We start from the raw sequence: 19,255 nt of genomic DNA on the forward strand, positions 1-19,255 counted from the left end.
TCGTTATATTCCTATAATAAGGTAGAAGAATTGGAAATGTAAGATCAGCTTTTCGGACATAATTACAATTAATCAATGCACTAAGAATACTCTTCAATGTTGATTCAATGCACATAAAAGAACATTTTTATTTGCAATTTTATTTGATTTGACAAGGAAATAGTTTTGTTGTCCCCTTTTATAAGGGAGCTCTCTTTAAGGCCCAGTAATACGCGTGGTATCGCGGCGATAAAATCACCTTAAAAAACTCAATAATAATCCATAAAGAAAATACAAAAGAAATTAATGTTCAATGAGTGTCTTTATATCTGATAAAGACACGGCTAAACTTTACGTCTAATTTTCTAGGCCAAAATAACCCCAAATCTAAATATTAGTGCAAGAATGAGTTGATCTACATCAGAAGATTTTTCAGCCGTTCAATAAATTCGCAGTTCGTGTTTTATCAAGTCTAAAACACTCGGCTGCGCCTCGTGTTTTAAACTTGATAAAACACTGCTGCTCATTTATTAAACATTACACCGGAAAACGCCGCAAGTTTGCCTGCGTGTAAACTAGTGGCGATTTTATGGCGATTTTGTTGCTGCGACATCGCAGGAGTTTCGAACCTGTTCGAAACTTGATGCAACTTCGGCGCGAAAAAAATATATTGAGTTGCGCGACAAAAATCGCCTGTGAAAACGGACCTTTACAACTTGCAATGCAACAAGGCACCACACCGCACTTCCCACATTATGCATGCCACACAACAGAAACAATTTTCTCGCCTTTTTCTCACATGGAAATAAAAAGCTCTTTGAAATCGGGACACATCTTTTCCGCACAGGAAACATGCATATTTCTGTCATATGGTTGAAGAAAGCATGCTTCTGAAAAGTTATTGTTTCACACATTATTCAATGTGAATGTTTTGTTGTTGTTGTTTCTTGTTTCTTTGTTTTTTAATATCGCAATTCGACAGTGAAGTTCTAAAACATTTATCAGTCAATATTTTCCTCTGATACATTTTTTTGGCAAAATTGCAAATGTCCCGATCCCGTTTAAATTTGTTTCCTTCATTATTTTTCCTTGGTTTTATTTGTCTGCTTGTTTGTCTGCTTTCTTCTTTGTTTTCATGTTAATTTGTATTCTTCGCTCTCGTGCATTTTGCACCTTTCTGCAGTTCACGTGCCGCTTTTGTTCAATCCCATTATAAAAGAAGCTGTTTTTCTGGGTGCATTTACATTTTCAGCCTTTACTTGCTGTGGTTTACAAGTGTGATGGTGCTCTCAGCGTTTACTTCAGTGATGAATTCTCTGCTCGTTTTGAGTGTTATTATCCTTGGTTTTTCGTCACTACAGACCTCAGGTAGGTACATGTCGCCAACACGTTTTGTGCGAAAGAATGAATGAAACAAATGTGTTGATTTAGACGGACGTGGTTATAAACTTTTTGCTGCATTTAAAACTCGTAGAATTGCTGTAAGTTAGTACATGTCGACCTTTATAGGAGCTACTTTTTAGATGGAAAATCCTAAATCAGATTGAATTGTACGTGCCTCTGCGATGTTTTTTATTGTCTTGTTAGTTTAACTCTTTACTTGAAAATTTCTCTTCCGTGGTTCGAAAACCAGTTTTATGCAACATTAGGAACGTTAACAAACGTGCACGCATTGCACCAAAAAATTGTTTGTATCAAACTTGATTTAACGCAGAAAATTTGTTAGAATTCACTGAAAATGAACCAAAATTAACGCTATCGTTCGAAATGATTAAATTCGTAGAACAACTTACGTTATTTGTGAGTATTTCTAGCTTTCACGACCTTTTGCTCGTTTAATTTTCAACGTGCAAAACGGTCGCGACTGCATTTTGTCAATCAGCTCTGCTATACACTGAAAACCAGTTGTTTTGTTTTATTTTATCAGCCACGCTGCATTCTGGCCAAGGCTCGATAACGGTTCTCGAAGACAAAGAGTACGAGTGCAAACCGTTCCCATTCGACCCGGAATTAAGCTCTGACGATATTCGTGTCCAGTTGAGCGTGAAAGGAAGCAATTATGACACGGCAGTGACCTGGGTCGAGTCAGTCTCAAGGAAAGGGTAAGTCAGTGAACCAACAAGGTCGCAAAAATTCGTGTTTTTTATTTTTCACGCATTTTCTCGCACATCTACAAAACTGCTCCAAAATTGCCTTTTTACATATATTATTCTCCATATCGGCGCGACACGTTTTCGCGTGAGAGATTGCTATCTAGTGCAACTAATATATATATCAACGTGTCGTAAATTTCATTTGCAAATTGAAAATCTTGTCATGTGTTTGCGAAACTAAAAAAAAGTCGCTAGAATTGTAGCCTGCGTGGCCGGCGTTCAAACGGGAAGGAGAAGGGGAGTTCGAGCGCGAAGCGCGAGGTGCGAGGAGAGAGCGCGAAGCGCGATCGGAGAGGCCACGCAGGCTACTAGATTTGAAAATAGTGCTCCTTTCCCAGCATAAACAGACAACTGAAGTACTTTTTCGAAACTAAAAAAGCCGCTAGAATTGAGAATAGTGCGTGTTTCCTCACTTCAACAGACGACTGAAGTACTTTTGAAATCAAAGTGTTCTGAAAATCCTTCTTCCAAGTAAACCTCATTCTGACAAACTCTCATAGCCGAAGAAAGTGGAACTCGCTAGGGTTTCTCTCCCGGAATAGCTTACCTAGAAATTAAAAGCTTCGCAAGCCCCTCCAACTTCAATTTTCTTGCAGATTTACAGGCTGTGTCGCAACGTCCGGACCGATTACAGGGAATAGAGCAATCTATTTGCAATGGATGGCTATTGTTCACAATGAATTACCAAGCGAAGGTTACGGAAAAGTTCAAGACATTCCTTTGTGGACCACGGGCACAAAATGCGTTCTTGTGGACACAGGCGCAAAGGTAAGGGAAGTTTGTTGTGTGGTACTAAGTAAAGAATTTCCTGGAATCTTCTGTTCGGAATCTCTCGACTACTAAACAGTCGTTGTTAAAAGGGCTTTGTCATGGATTTTAACAGATTTTTGAACAGCTAATATATATATTTGTGTCGAAGGAAACTTAATAATTATGGTCGATTTTAAATTTGTTAACAATTGCTATATTAGAGCACTGAAGCTGTCAACAAGCGTGTTTGGTTGCGGGTCACTATAGGATGGAAATGGATTACAACTTGAAAAATTAAGGCTAACCTTTTCAAATTGTTTACGCGCGTCTTAACTGAAAAATCGATATTTATAGCCGTAGCTTGATTTCTATCCGCAAATTAAGGTTATATCTTCCTTAAGATTTTCACAGATAATGTTTTTCAAGTTAATTATAAGTTGCCTACCACTTATTACAGAACGGGTTAGACCAGTAATCCGCAAAACCCCCGTTCAAAGCACAGTCGTGAACAAGCTAAGTCCAGGAGTCAATTTCGAGTCATCTTTTAAAAGAGTTATCATTAGTCATTTTCTTCAATTCTTTTCCAACATTCTTAACTTCGAAAAATAAAAAATAAGCATTTGGGAATTTCAACATATTAAAAGTTCCTTGGTCGGTAAAAATCTTAGATAAGCATTGATCAGTTTTCCAACAACCTACGCTGAATGAAAAATGTGCAATTTCTGTTGGGGTCGAAAATAAGAAGTTTCTTTCACGTTTTGCAACACAATTAGCTGTCTTAACTGAATAGCCAGCTTTTAGGCAAGAGGAATCGAAATTCAAAAACTACTAGAGACGGCTTACAAACTGACAACGCAAGCTATAAATTATGTTATGCTTAATCATGTTCTGCTTTTCCGCTTTTCTTTTCCAGTTCACTTCGCTTTCGAGTCCTCCTTATGTGTTTTTAACCGTAATCCACACCACACCGCCTAAGAACAAACACGATGCTACCAGTGTATGGGCAGAAGATGTCACTAAAGACAACTTTAAGGCCTGCGTTCGTGAGTTGAAAAACTTTGATGGCGTGCACAGTGGTGTGAAAGTGGTAGGTTGCTTTACTTTATTATTAATGCTCGTATTTTTTAAAGTAGTTGAAATTAACGCGACTAAATTCAACGCGAATTGGAAGAAAACTCACTCCCAAATAAAAGAAATTAACGCAAAAGAGGAGATGAATTTTTTATAATGAAGGAAATTAACGCGATTAACACAAGGAAGTGCGGTTTGTGGCGATAAGAAGAACAAGTTTTTTTTCATCATTCAATTTTTTGGCCGAAATCAAAACAAGTTCATGTCTCAGATGCAGAACTGACCTTCTTAAAGCAGGCATAAACTGGAAATATCGTAAAAAATATAGCGGTTGGATTTTACTTTGCAAAGTAGGGCAAAAGATAGTTATTTTGCAGAAAAAACGAAAGTCTAGACAAGATTCAGAATTGTGGGTAATAATAATGGCAACTAAGGTCGCGGAAATTAACGCGACTTAAGCTAAGCGAATTTTTAAAATTCGCGTTAATTTCATACAGCGTTATTTTCCTATAATAAGGTAATTGTGGTGATGTTGAGCAAAAGAATTCCATGATCACTGTAAGAAAGGACACATGCATATATTTAGAGAAAAACTAAGCCTAGGGATCCTATCGCTGTAATTCGCTTGGTCTAGTCCCGCCTTTGAAGTTATAAATGCGTTGCACTTCTATCTTTTTTGACTTCACCAACAATAAGTCAATCTGATCTTTTGGTTGTCTGCGTTTCAGGACGTATTGGCTCTGGCAAGTGTACCAAGTGGATGGTCTGACTCAATTCCTTACAGTCGCAAACTTGAATTCACCAACGACTATTCTCCCTCCGGAGATACCGAATACAGTTTCTGCAAGGTCAGTACATTATTGACATTATGTGGCCATCTTCTTCTAGCGGAAATTTACCGATCTCGGGTACATTACTTGCAAAAAAATTCGGACGTTATAAAATCTCGGACGTCTTGTTTTCGGATTTTTAATTTTTTTCGGACAAATTTCGGACAAAAATTTCGGACATTTTGCTGAAACATAGCTCAAGTAAATTTACGCCTATAAAACACGAATTTGAAAGAAACAACATCTGTGAAAATAATAGTTTTACTGCAGGCTCGAGGCTTAACAGAAAAACCTACGAGAAAATAACAAATTCTTTCAAGCCGTTACGTAGCTCGAGCAGTGTCTCGGCTAGCGTTCAGTTCTGAACTGAATGTCTCAGCTACAGCTTTGGAGCACAAGGTTTCAAAGGTGGCCTTATGATCTGCGACAAGATCTTCACTGAAAAGGATGGTCACAGCTTTCACTATTCCTGCCATCTGAAAACCGTTTCATTTGACCCTTCCTTATCAGATCTGTTTTTTGGAGGCGGTGGCACAAACCATTAAGCCAGTGGGCGTGAATCGGCATTTAACTGCATTATATTTTTAGTAAAACAAAAAAATTTCCTTCCAAAGATAAAAAGAACGAAAAAAGCCTAATCAGAGTTTTCAAAAGTAATACGACTTCTTTAATTTTCACAAACATGTTTCGACGGTACATCCGTCATCGTCAGTGTGACGGTTATGAAAGTTTACAGTGATTTAAAACGTGCCTGTTACAAATCATACGTTACATTGCGTTGAAAAGCAATACGCTAGATAAATTTTGAAGTTAACGGAATTAAAAAGAAGCGCGCGCGCGTGCAGCTATAGGGAAAGCGTCAAATTGATGTGTTTGACCTGTTGATTAAGGTCCGGCTTTTCCCACTTGATGTACACAGACTCCTTAAGCTTAACCTGGTACTTGGTAGGTGCAGAGTCTAAGATCTTGAAGCAGTCTAAGTTACAAGAGGTACGGCATGACTCTGAAGCCTGCAAATGCTTATAAACGTGAGAGGTTCTGTCCGATGACAAGTGCTCGTGCACGCGCGTGGAGAAATGTCGGCTTGTTTCGCCAACGTAACAAGCATTACAGCTTGCACAAGAAAATTTGTACACGATGCGCGTACGGAGCCTGTCAGGGAGAGGATCTTTCACGGAGGATCTAATCAGAGGATCTAATCAGAGTTCTAGTTCTATCATGTACACTGTCCTTGAATACCTGTGATCGCGTCGCCCAAGAAAGTTCGTACTTAAAACTATCAGTACTGTACTGTAAAAAATTTGGACGATTAAAAGGTTCGGACAGTTCTGTTTTCGGACACTTTCAATGTCCGTCAGTAATTAAAATCGTCCGAAATATTTTGCAAGTAATGTACGCAGCATAAGGGTGATAAAGGGGACGTGGTGGTAGGCAAGAGGGGTGTAAGACTCTAGGTCACAATTCACGGAAAATTTAAAACGGTCATTAAAGTTTCACTCAGTTAACCCTCGGACGTACAAGCAAACTCATACCCCCACCATCGTACAAGGGGGGGTGGATGGAACCCCTCCCCGGAGTTTTCGTTATATTAAGGCGTAGCGAAATTCTTTTGGTCTGAGAAGAAAGCCCTTAGCTTACTCTACAAGATGACATAATTTTAATTGGCTGTGACGTCATATGACGTCACGTGACGTCATGAGAGCCGCCATCTTGGATTCGCCATCTTGGATTTCAACATTTTCTTAGAAAGTCACAAAATAACGGAAATTGATGCAAAATCAAGCTAGAATGCTTATGAAATGTAAAAATAAACAAATCTTGCACTTCTGTTTTAAAAAACTGGAAAAAATCAAGAAAAATGTTAAAAATGACGATTTTTGGCAAGACCTTCTTGTATTTGTGACGTTGCCATGGCAACGTCATATACCATGGACACATGGTTGACATGTCAAAATTTCCGCAAAGGATGAATGAACAGCTACCGAAAGTTTCAGCATTGTAGGGTAAATGCTTTTTTCAAAATTTGGAAAAAACCTTGTACGTCCGAGGGTTAAATTTTCATGTTATAACTTGTGACGGTCAAAATCGAAAACAAGACTTACAATGTTAAGTTGTAAATCAAAATAAGAGCTTTCTTATTCCTATTTGGCTATAAAGGCATGACAGAAACGAGAACATTGTCCGTTTTGGTTGCCGGCCTTTACCTGCGTCTAATCTTCCTATTGTTAGAGAAGATGATGCTTTCATTAATGAGGCTCTCCCAGGGGTTTCAGGAAGAAGGTAACATGGCCATTGACCTTTTGGGGACATGGGAACAAAAGGAAAATAAAACGGAAAACAAGCAAACAAGAGCAAATTTTAGTAAACAGGGAACACCAAAATCGAAGAAAATCGTTTAGGGAACACGGGAAGACAAGAAAATTGTTGGCAACAAGAGAACACGGACCCCCCCCCCCCCCCCCTCCCCACCCAAAGAGGTCCACATTACTCCTTAATATTCAAAGTTGAAGCTAACATTCCCCTTATTCTTTCTGAATAGGAAGTGTACTTTACTGCACCGTATTACGAAGCCCCTGTTGTCATCTCAACAGCCACGCACGCGAAGAAAAATATTGATGCCGACGACAACGCCATTACTGAATGGTCGCAGGTAAAAAAAAAACGTTTATTCTTTGTCTTATGAAAATACCGATACGGTAAAAAAAAAAACACGTTTATTCTTTGTCTTATGTAAATACCGATACGGCATGAAAGACGTGAAACGGAATTGTAAATGAGACTTTTGCAGCTAACGGTCACGTGGTACGCGCCGGGTCATCCAAAAAAAGCGACTTCAACCAATTTCACCAATGCACGCTTCTTAACAATGACATCTCTTTTGTAGATTGCCCGAGGTCAAAAATGATTTGATTATTTTATCTTGAATCTGTACTGTTCCTTATTCTACTATTTCTTAATTTTCTAGAGTATAACGGCCTACGGATTTGAAATGTGTCTTAGAGATATCCAGCGTTACGATGCAGTCCACGATCCGATCACTGTTAACTTCTGGGCTATCGGAAGTAAGTTCAGAACTCAAACATGTTTTCTATGTACGCATTGCATACCTGTTGGGATAGGGGTGCGCTATAAGCAATGGGAGGCAAAAAACAAGAAGCAACCGGCAAATTTTCGAGTGTTTCTTAATAACTATGCCAATGACTATGCCGTGCGTACAGTACTGTAGTGGGAGATATTGAATTTTAGAACAATTTTGGTTCTCTTGTATACATTCAGAACACCTTTGAGTATGAGTACTGCCAGTAAGCTTGTCGAAAATTCAGGATTGGACTGGACTACATTAGACTGGAGAGTAACTACTTCAATTTAGAATCATGAACGTTATTTTGTCTTCTTCCTTTACAGCTGTCAATCCTTGCCAAGGTGTTACTTGTCTTTACTATTCAAAATGTGAGCCGACCTCTCCGACAAAATATGATTGCTTCTGTCAAGAATGTAAAGGGAACCAATCTAGTCCCATCTGCGACGTGTATGGAGTTACACACAATAGTCGTTGTGAATACGAGCTTGCTGTTTGCAATGCAAAGCAGGATATTCCAATACTACACCTAGGGGGATGCAAACGTAAGTTTTATTATTCTACAACTATTAAACCTTGTTGACACGAACAATTTTTATGTGGCAGTTTAAGTGGCAATTTTTATTTGCTCGTGTAAATGAGAAAATTTGACCAATTATTGTAACAAATTTTCCTCGTATAAACGACTCGTCACATAAAATGTGGCAAATATATATTGTCAGCATATGTGGTCCCCAAACTTCCAGAGTGCATTGTGCGCGCGTATCTCTTTGCGTATCTCTGCTGTCCAAGGTCATTACTGACAAATAATTGTTGTGTCATCTACACGATCAAATATATTTATCACATAAAGAATCCTTGTGTAAATCCGGCTTCAGTGTAAAAATGTTAAGAAATATCAATACAATCCAGGGGCCCGTTTCTCGAAGATCCCGAAGAGTTTTCGCACCCGGAAAGCCATAGCAAAATCTCGAACCCGGCTTACATAATTACAGAGCTGTTTTATTCACTTGTCTTTACTATAAACAGGTTTTTTTATACAAAGTTTCAGGCTTTTACACTTCTATGTTTTTAACAAAAAGTTTCCGAGGCTTTCGAGAAATGGGCCCCAGTTAAGCAAATCCTCGTCCAGCCCCAGCATATCTCGGACGTGAAAATCCTATGATAATGAGCAACTCTTCCTAAATGCGACTCACTGGGCTTGTATCACAATTAAGCTCCAGAAAAATTAAAGAACAGTATATTTTTTCTAACTATAATCGCCTACTGCAAATAACATTTAACAACTGTAGTTATCGTCTTGAGTTGCATTCGAATTTAGCCTACAACATGCAAATAAACCTTACAGAGTCCCTTACGATAATGCCCGCCCCTTTTCAGCCAATTTTAAGTCAGTCTTTTGTTTTTCATAGCATTTGTTCTTGAACGCGGTCGCGTTGCTCTCCGTATGAACACAACCGACGTGCAATGCAAAACAGTTTCCTTCAAGAAAGCAGCCTTTGAAAGCAGCCGGGGAAGAGTTTTCGTCCAGACCTCTATCAACTACTTCAACTACAGCGGCAACTTCATTCACGACGCTGCGGTGACCTGGGTCGAGAACGTTAATATCAACACGTTCGAGGTGTGTGCGCTTAAGGCAGGAAGGGCAGAACGCTTGACACCAGATGACGGGCTCACGTTTGTGGACTTTGTCGCCTTTCAAGAGTCTCCGAAGTCAGCGGTCAGCGGCCTTCTTGAAATGCCGTCTAAATGGTGGGATGGCACGACTTGCAAAACAGTCTCATTTGAGGTTAGTTGATATTCTAAACTCTCCTTGTCATGGAGGAGGAAGCAACTTCCCATACATTATATTCTTTTATATGAAATCTGAGCGATGCTCTCACAACTTGCAAAGCAATCATCGGGGTGGTAGTCAGCGGATGTCTCTAAGGCGCATGAGCAGCTCCTCTCATTGTTGAGCCTCTCTTATTCGGACACCGAAGAGACAGAGCCAAGTGTCCGAATTAGATAGGTGTCCGTATTATAGATCTAGAGATCGCCACTAAGAAGTCACTTTGTCTGTTCTCCGTATTAGATAGGGTGTAATCTGGTCACAGTTTAGACATACTAGGTACAAAACATAATAGAAGCGAATATTTTAGATGTTACAAAGGTCTCGTAATTTAAACAGAGCACATTCTACTCGATACCATACATCCTGGTGACCGCTAAACACAGAGTACTGGGTCAGAAACATGACGCCGCCACAGTCTGGGTCGAGAATGCCAAAACCGACGGTTTTACAGCATGTTTGAGGGAAATGCAGAACTTTGACGGACTACATGAGAACATCGCAGTGGTGAGTCTAACTGAAATTATGATGCCAAAAGAATCCCTCATGGGTGGCGCGGTAGCCTAATGTTAGCGCGCCGGACTCCGGAGCGGACGTTCCGGGTTCGAGCCCTGGCCGGGGTATTTCACTCTAGTAGTGCCTCTCTCCACCCATGCGTACCAGTGGAATAATGCTGGGGGTACCCTGCGATGGACTAGCATCCCATCTAAGGGGGAGATGAAATATTCCGAGCTGCTTAATGCTATCGAAACCGGGATAAGCTCCGGCAGTATGCGCCACAGTAGCAAAAAGTAAAACAACATTTCGATCTCCGGTGAAAAACTTAAAGTTTCTTTGACTTTTTTTTTTTTTATTTTACGCGAACCTTCACTATTTTTGCGGAAACTTGTTGCACGTGTATGACACAATTAGAACGCGCCAACACCCACGTCGCATAGCAACGTCAGTCGCAAAGATAAAACGGAAAGCTCTTTTTTTTGCCTTGTTATTCCTACTGAATATTTTTGTGCTTTCCAGAGACTGTGAGATGTTTTTTCATTTTATTTCTCTCCCATTGTACATGTTTCTTAGCCTTCTGAAGAGATCTTTATTACCCTGGTATTAATTCTTTCTGTTTCCAATCTTTCTTTCAACAGAACTGGTTTGCATTTCAATCCCTTCCATCGGAACTCCTTGCCAAACAGACATTGGTAGACTTTCCAAACACCGATCTGCCTAAAGCTGGATTTCACAACGCGTACTGCGAGGTAGGCAAAACTTAACCCTATATATTAGCAGTTTTAACTCGCGCACTTTTTAGCGTGAAAAATACGTAGTGCAGGCAAGCAATGCGTGCGAAAACCTGTAGACATCTGGACGCATTGCATGCCCATAAAAGTAGGTTTTAGCAATGGGCCCTTTGCAGCTTACGGTCACACGGTGCAAAATCCGCCATGCTGAAGGACAAGGGGCACTCTGGGACATTAAAACATAGTGGAGTCAACCATGACTAGTTAAAGGGACTATGTCACGGAGATTTCGCAGTTTTTTGGTCTAAACTGTTTTGAAATAAGTGATAGGCAACTATACCCATGAAAAACGTTGTCTTTGTACATTTAATGGAAGATATAACCTTTATTTGGAGATAGAAATCAAACTTCGGCTGAAAATATCGATTTTTTTGAAGGCGCGTGGAAACAACTTGAAAGCGTTGACTAACGTTTTCAAATTGCAATCCATATCCACCCGTTTTTAAATAGTTTTAATGCTATTAAAATAGCAATTGTTAATATAAATAGACCATTAATTTTAGGTTTCCTACGACACAAATATATCTTTGGGCTGTTTAAAAAGCTGTTAAAATCCGTGACATAGTCCCTTTAACGGTCGCTTTGTTTTGTCTCAGCGCGTAGCTCGCCGCCCTCCAGCAAGCTGTTACTTTGTACCATGTGATCTTAGCTGCAAAGAGTCCTTTGTGTAGTTTTTGTCATTCAACATCGGCACGATTCCTTGTTAGGAAAAACAAAATATGAGATTATTTGAAGACAACATTCAATCTAGTCGCTTAACCCTTTTTTTAAAAAGCTTATATTGAATACTAAGACCTGACAGTCTGCAGTAGCCAATATTCAGTGCTACATGATTCTGTACTGTGCAAAGCTTGACAGACGATAAACAATTATTTTCTTTTCCTAGGACGTGAAGTTCTCCAAGGTCTATAAATCTACGCCCACGGTGATCGTGTCAGCGTGTCACAGTTCAGGAGTAGGAGCTGAGCAGAACATGAAACCAGAGTACAACAGCATTGCATCCTGGGTAGAGGTAATCCAATTAGCAAATAAGATATTTTTATTTGGTATAAATTCTGAATAAGCACAAACAATGGCCGAAAACTTAAAAATCTAAGAATTTTTAGATATTGTATAACCTTTAAAATTTCAATTTAGCAAAGCTGGTTTCCAATACAAATGGCTTGATTTTTATTTTCCTCTGAAACTTTTTAAAAGACTTTTACCGAGGAGAATTTCTGCACAATCAACACCAGGTGTCGACCTGTTGAGCAAGTGTGAAGCTGTAGAAAACCCGAGCTGTTTGCCAAAACGACTTGTATTTACTGTCAAATATTTTCCGTTAGGTTGGCTTTCAACTGATTCCACGGTATATACATGTCAACACCGTGAATGTTTTTCAATAAATGTTTCTTGTTTTGTGTTTCTGCATGCATAAACGTGATTTAAACTATACTAGATAATTTGAACAAAAACCTTTCTGGGTGTTTATGATCATGTTAAATGCATGTTTCGATGTTTTTTTAATTCACACAGCATATTAACACCACTGACTACCGAGTGTGCATTAAAGAAATCCACAAACCAAACGGATATGATCCTGTCAAAGTAGCCACCATGATGATCGGAGAATGAAAACGAGGTTAGTTTATAACTCGAATTTTTTTTAATAGTTCTACAAGTAAAACATAGAAAATAAAACTAAAATGGAGTTTTTTCGAAACAATCTAAAAAAAGTTCTAAGAATTATTTTCTCTCTGAGAGATGCAAATCCAGTTGTCACAAACGTGGGACCAAGAGTCGAAACCATGACCTAGCTTCCAATTTTGGATGCTCTAACCACTGAGCTACAAGAGACTTATAACGACCTAAACCATTTACAAAATCCAAATTTGCTTAATTTTAGTCTTATTATAAAGTAAACATCACATCAAGATATTATTTCATTTTTCTTGGCTTGACGCTAAACAAGAAAACAAACAAGTAAAACACATCAACGTACAAATCTGAGTTGTGTACTGATTGAAAGATCGCGTTTCATTCGCAGGTTTCGCTGAACAAGATAATACGTCGTGTGAGAAGAAATGGGACCAGTACAATGTCATGAAGAAAATATTGGATATCTCTACATTAAATAAATTCTATGATTATACATTGTAATTAAATCTGAAAGAATTTCCATTGGAAAAAAGTGTTGTAAAGCACTCTAAATCAGAGTTAAAATTGAATAAAATTATCAGCATTCAAATATTTCGTGTCTTTTTATATCTTGTCCGTCTTCCAGTGCTTTCGAAAGATCTGAATTGATCTGTAAAAAAACTAGCACATCTTCAATTGAAGTTAAAAATATGAGCTAATGTGCCTGCTGTCTCGTAAGACTTTAATTTGGCAATTTTAATGTTGTGTTTAGTGAAGATTGGGAGAAAATTTGGTCAAAAATTGTTACTCGACTTCTTGTAATTACAGTTTCAACTCAGAGCGTAACTAAAACAATTCTTACGTTTTCCCTGCTGATTACTGCGATGTAATATTAATAAAATAGGTCGCCATGCCGGCAAAAGAGACACATTTACAGTCGTTTAAGACGGCCCGGCTCAGTATGTTTTCATTTTACGATATTTCCAAGTCATTTCTCGTGGATTGGTTTTGTTTAAAGACTGTAACGTAGAAGTAAGCGTTTATATATTGAAACGTTCAAATAAACACTTCTCGCTGAATTCTCTTGCACAAGACTTTGCTAGGAAGGGATTTCGAGGCACTTTAAGGTGGCCCTGCGGGTATTTATTGCTCTGTCAAAAGAAACCGAAAATATTAAGCGATTTTTAATTCTTATAATTTTTAAAGAATTTGAAGAACACTGAAATAATGTAAAATCATAAAAAATTGTGGCGTTCAAGCAAGACTTCAAGCCTTCTTTTTAATAAAACGCGATTATTTTTTAACTGCCACGGTGAAATCTTTTGCAATCAGCATGGCAAAAAAATTGTGCGACATTTGCTCGAATGTTTTATTTTCGTTCCCAGGCCCCCAGATTGGCTCAAAATATCAGCAAAAAAATGCCCGTAATTTTGAAAAAAAAATAATAATTTGGCAGGGTCAGAAGTTATTTTCCTCTAATGTACGGACAGATTTCAGTAATTTAGCTGTCACTCTATCCAGAAATATTAAAAAATGTTTTAAAACGGATGAAAAAAACCCGTAAATCGCCCTTAGAAAAATGTCATAATCCATCGGAAGCCGTGACTCGTAGTCCGCGCGGCCATTGCTTTCGCAGCCGGAGTCATTAGGAACAGCGGTATTTCTTTCAAGTACGGGTGAATCGAGAAAGCCTGGTTTCTACTAAAAATGTTGGCACCAAATTCGTAATTTTCGAGAGAAAAAGTTTCCGTAAATCGGCGTTTAAAAATGGTTGCCCTCCTGCCGTTGTACCAGCCTTGCAATCAATCTGGTTTTATTAGCACTTTAATAGAGTAACGTCTGGTACGAGCATTTCTTGAAAAAGAGATCCGGCAGCAAACAAGCCAAGCAGTTTTTTACTTCGTTGCGTGGTCCCCTGCATCCAAACTGTTTTTTTTTTTTCATGGACTATGATGTTTGTGTTCCTGCGCAACATTGTTCCCCTCCTTGTGCTTCTATTTACATTTGCCTTGTGTTGTGCGGTTGAAGCTGTGCCAAACAACGGAGAAGAGAAGAAAAATAGCGGAAATAGTAATGGTGGCAATAATCTCCATGATCAGTATCATTCTTCATTTGAAGCACATATCAACAAGTAAGTTTGCCGGCAAAATATACCAGCAATATATCCCTAGTTTCGTGCATCCTGAAATAAACTTTTACTGCAAATATTTTCTTAGTCTGTTTGCTTTCTCTGTCTTTGCCTGGGCAGTAAACTCCTTTACGAACTGTATAAAACAAAATCAAAATGACAAATTTATCGCCGTCCACATAGTTTCCAGTTTTTATAAGATACAAAATTAAACATATAAAAATTAGGAGCAACAAAAACAGCAAGCTGAATTGTCGCCCGCTCTACCGCATACTCTGATATTATTTCTATTTTTCTTCCGTTAAAATTCCTCGTTTCCTCGCACAGTAGCAGCTTGTGCATAGCAACTCTCCGTTTTCGGTTAGTTTAATAAAAGGCGAAGACCCACTTTTCCTCCCACAAACATAACACCCGCTTTTGGCGCGGTACATTTTTTTCATTCTCGACCATGGAAGGGAGCTAACTCCGCTAGCTGCTTACACTCAGTTCTTCGCATGGTGGAGAAAAGCTTTTGCGACGCTTGCCAGCCCTTTTGCACGCCATTTTTTCCCGCTTTAGAAACGCGGCCGTACGAAAAAAATCGAATGCTCGAAGGTTAAAGAAGGATCAATTCTTCACTTTACAGCAAAGACGATCGCTTGTTCTTCTACCTCGGCGGCCATTTTGTTTTGCACGGCTGGATAGTGAGCATGCGCACGCGAGTTGTGAAACTGACCAATCAGACAAAAGTCTCCTTTGTTTTGCAATGTTATAATCAGTACCACATAAAAGTACAACTGACTGTATAGTCTTTTGAAATGAAGTGAGACTCGATCATTCTTTTTACGTTCCTCGTTCACCGATTTACAGCTGAGCCCGGTTCATTACAATGCGAGGATCTAAATAATGCGAATAGTAGTAACTCGAAACTCTTAATAAATGTTTTTGCCAAAAAAAACTCGAATCTCTTGCTAACTCAAACCAAAAATTGATTTTCACTGGATTAGTGCATATTTTATTAATTATATTTACTGTACCTTTGTAACTCGAACCTCTCGCTAACTCGAAGTCTCTAGAGTGAGAGGTATCAAATGGTCTTTGCGAGCATTTGCAAGCATGCGAGCAAAGCGTTTTTCTTTGCGTGCACAAGCCTTGACAAACGTTAGTCTTGCAAGCAACGAGCCCTTTTCAAAAAGCTACCTCCACTAAAAACTGAGCATGCGAGCACGAGCAATTGAGCACCCATTAAAATTTTGCGAGCATTTCGAGCTGATGTGTGATTTTGCGAGCACTGCAAAATTTTGATGGACCATTAATGACCCCTAGAGTGGACTATCCTGGGAGGCTCCGGCTAAATTAAAGGGGTTCTTCTTTCAGGCTGAATGTGCAGTGCCTTGTCCACTCAAGTTTATAAATTGTTACCGGCGAATTTATCACTGGGGGTAACTAGGGCTTTTCACAAGTTGCTCGGCAACTTTTTGGCAACTTTTTATGGTTCGAGCAACTTTTTCACCTTCGAGCAACTTGTTGCATTTTGAGCAATTTTCCAGACGGAAGATCTCCGAAGATTATCCGAGTGTTATTCAAAGGCAATACGAACGTTTCCGAAGATTTACGAAGTTTGCTGAAGACTTTCGAGGAACATCTAAAGACATTTCAACTTTCGGCTCATTTTGCATTAAAACATTACAAATCTCGTCAGCAAACATGACGTCACTGATATCTTCACGATTTTTCTCAGTTAAAGAAATCCTTGTTATTTAAAAAAATTCCCCTTAATATGTTATTTAGATACTTCTTTTGCTGAAACAATTGCATAAAACTGCTTAGAAATCTTACTCTAAAAGGGAAATTAGTATATATTTAGAGAAATTCTCTTGATTAGAAGCAGCGTTTTGGATTTTTTGGAGCAACTTTGGAGCAACTTTTATTATCAGAAGTAACTTTTTTGGATTTTTGGAGCAACTTTTGAGCAACTTTTTGAGAAATTACGGGCAACTTTTTGGGAAATCTTGAGCAACTTGTGGAAAGCCCTGGGGCTAACCCTACTAGTAGAAACCCGATTTCTCGAACCCTTAGTTTCTCTAAATCCCGACTTCAACAACCAATTTTCGTTTTCCTTGAAAAGTACGTTTACGTAATTTTACCCCAGAAAGTACGGACCCATATCACCCGCCAAAAAAAAAACAGCAATAGGTACTGATCTGAACCACAAAAAATATACCCTGCGTACCAGAGGATTTTTCTCACACCTGCGGTGGAATACTCGAGCTTCGGGGATGCGAATTAAGGCCGTCGCCGCTGGAAACCGGAATCCACCCATAAAAGGACTCTGGCACTCAGGGTAGAAGAATCACACCCGATAGTCTTTTCGGTTTGCACGTGGCTTGCATCCTCGTACCCAGGGTCTTCGTTCCCTTTCACCAGCGGTCAGGAAACGAGCTCGATCGTTTCTTCAAGCCTGCACAGTAATGAACGAAGACTCGAGGTAGTGTCCGTTGTCCGTCTTATAGAGGTGTTCGTCTTACAGAGAGTTTTGTTACAGTGAAATGACTGAAAAACGGCAGGGACCAGCACCAGGTGTCCGTCTTATGGTAGTGTCCGTCTTAAAGAGGTGTCCGTTAGAGAGAGTTGACTGTATTAAAATTCAGCCTGGTAGCGAGGCTTAGAGGACACAAACAAACAAAAAATTCAAGCATGTTTATTCATTTTTTGTTTGTTTGTATCCTCTAGGCCTCGCTACCAAGCTGAATTGTAATATATCGAAAGAAGCTTATTCCCTCTATGAGACGCGCCTGCAAGGAATAGTGGTAGTTGTATTCAGCAAGATCATTCAGCAAAACATGCGCAAGACTTGACAACGCTGAATACAACTACCATGATTCCCTGCAGGCGTGCCTCATAGAGGGAATTGGCCATTGTGTGGGGCGATCTTTGCTGACGTCATTGTTTACATTTTGCCTCATTAGCATACGACTTTGCGTAAAGAAGGCATCCTGCTATATCCAAAATAACTCCAGAAGTTTAAAGAGCTTATGAAACTTAATAATCGGCGAAATTTTCAGCTCTTCACGTGTAACTTGAAGGAGATATTAGAGAGATCATGCATGAAAAGTATATATTTTTCTCGCAAACGGCAAAAAATTCAACTTCTGCCGTCTGCCGTTAGGCGTTTGTACGCAGAATGAGCAGTTTTGTGTTTGTCGCGAACGTGTGATTTTTTTCCTATTTTTATGAGGGATTAATTTAAGGATTCCATAAAATGGTAAACAAAAATAAATGAAAGGCAAGCTCGCGTTTGCCGTTAGCCGTATAACATCATGCTTAATCTCTCTATTAGCTTTCAAAGACTACAAAAGCGCTAATGAAACGGTACGTACATTCTTTCTAAAATTTTGAGATTTCAAACCCGCGTCAAAGAAAAAGTAATGAATACATCAGGCTCAAATTTATAATTCGCATCTTTTCTTTCGTTGCCGTTTTAACATATTATCAAGTTCTCTTTATGATAAGAAACATGTCGTTTACTGTTTTCCAATATCTCTTTTATTTCCAGAGATATTCAAGTTTTTAAAATATGCAAATAAGCAAAGTGATGACGTCATAGACTTAACAAAAGATTGATAACATATTAAGAAAATGATATCTCAGCCAATAAATTATTTGTATCAGAAGTCTCTGATTGTTTGCAGTAATACTAGTTGTGTTTTACAATATGAACTCAACGATTTGGTTACCATGGCAACACACTAGGTTCCAGATTCCCCGATTATAAGGGCTTTTCTGGCATTCTTTTTTGTTAAATGTCAATAATGCTTTACATGCGTGATCTGGCAAGCATTTGAATGTATTAGGCAGACGTCTTGCCTGGGTTTCATTTTTCCGAGCTGAAAAACCAATTGGTGAGGACTGGAAAAGAGTGAGTTACCATGATAACATAATTTTATTATAACTGTATGTGTGTCACCTGTAGAACTATTGATCTGCCATGTTTCATCGGTCTCTGCAGAAAAATGACCGAGATAACTTAATTTTTGTACCTGACATAAAATTGGATTGAGTAGATGACGTCATCAGTCCCCTAATTTATCCCCCCTATTTTACGATTTTTTTAAGCTTAAGAATCTCCAGAGCTAAAAAAGATATTTGAAAACGGAAAAACAGCATTTTGAATCTTTTGTTAAATACTGTATGAAACGCCGAAAAAAGCAAGGGGTGAAAATTTGATCATAGTAGTATTTTAATCGTGACATGGTTTTCAATATTCATAACTGATATTTTTTTAGCTCGATCAGAATCTGAAGCGCTAATGCTTATGAGGCAAATATTGTAAACAAAGATTCCCCTATATATAGTGAGCAAATTGATTTCAAATGTTTTTATTCGTGTATTCTGTGAGCTTATAGATTTAACTATTTCTCTTTATCAATTTTTAACTGGGCTAAAAAATGATATTATAAACGATATATTCAGGCCTCCATCACAGTTTAAGAATTTAAATGTCAGATAGCCCAGAGAGAGGGCTGAGCTTGGCTAATCAGCTTGAAAA

General features: G+C 38.7%; 1 protein-coding gene across 1 annotated transcript; it reads left to right on the forward strand.

Moving 5' to 3' along the window:
* Positions 1 to 1,199: 1,199 nt before the first annotated feature.
* LOC144657245 (uncharacterized) lies at positions 1,200 to 13,205 on the forward strand. Its single transcript, XM_078517560.1, has 14 exons — positions 1,200 to 1,347; positions 1,907 to 2,081; positions 2,729 to 2,900; positions 3,796 to 3,969; positions 4,682 to 4,801; positions 7,323 to 7,433; positions 7,749 to 7,845; positions 8,189 to 8,407; positions 9,275 to 9,651; positions 10,033 to 10,200; positions 10,830 to 10,940; positions 11,869 to 11,994; positions 12,498 to 12,603; positions 13,009 to 13,205. The coding sequence occupies exons 1-13, from the start codon at positions 1,260 to 1,262 to the stop codon at positions 12,594 to 12,596; spliced, it is 2,037 nt and encodes a 678-aa protein (XP_078373686.1). The 5' UTR covers positions 1,200 to 1,259; the 3' UTR covers positions 12,597 to 12,603; positions 13,009 to 13,205.
* Positions 13,206 to 19,255: the final 6,050 nt, after the last annotated feature.

The sequence above is a fragment of the Oculina patagonica genome, chromosome 6 (genome assembly GCF_052425735.1).
Source record: "Oculina patagonica isolate OP01 chromosome 6, crgOcupat, whole genome shotgun sequence".
NCBI lineage: Eukaryota > Metazoa > Cnidaria > Anthozoa > Scleractinia > Oculinidae > Oculina > Oculina patagonica.

What these genes read in the sequence shown, in the direction of transcription:
- LOC144657245 (XM_078517560.1), top strand. Translation starts at nt 1,260, where the DNA reads ATGGTGCTCTCAGCGTTTACTTCAGTGATGAATTCTCTGCTCGTTTTG. An exon ending in TGCACAGTGGTGTGAAAGTG is followed by an intron (nt 3,970 to 4,681) that starts GTAGGTTGCTTT and finishes TCTGCGTTTCAG; the next exon opens with GACGTATTGGCTCTGGCAAG. An exon ending in TAACTTCTGGGCTATCGGAA is followed by an intron (nt 7,846 to 8,188) that starts GTAAGTTCAGAA and finishes CTTCCTTTACAG; the next exon opens with CTGTCAATCCTTGCCAAGGT.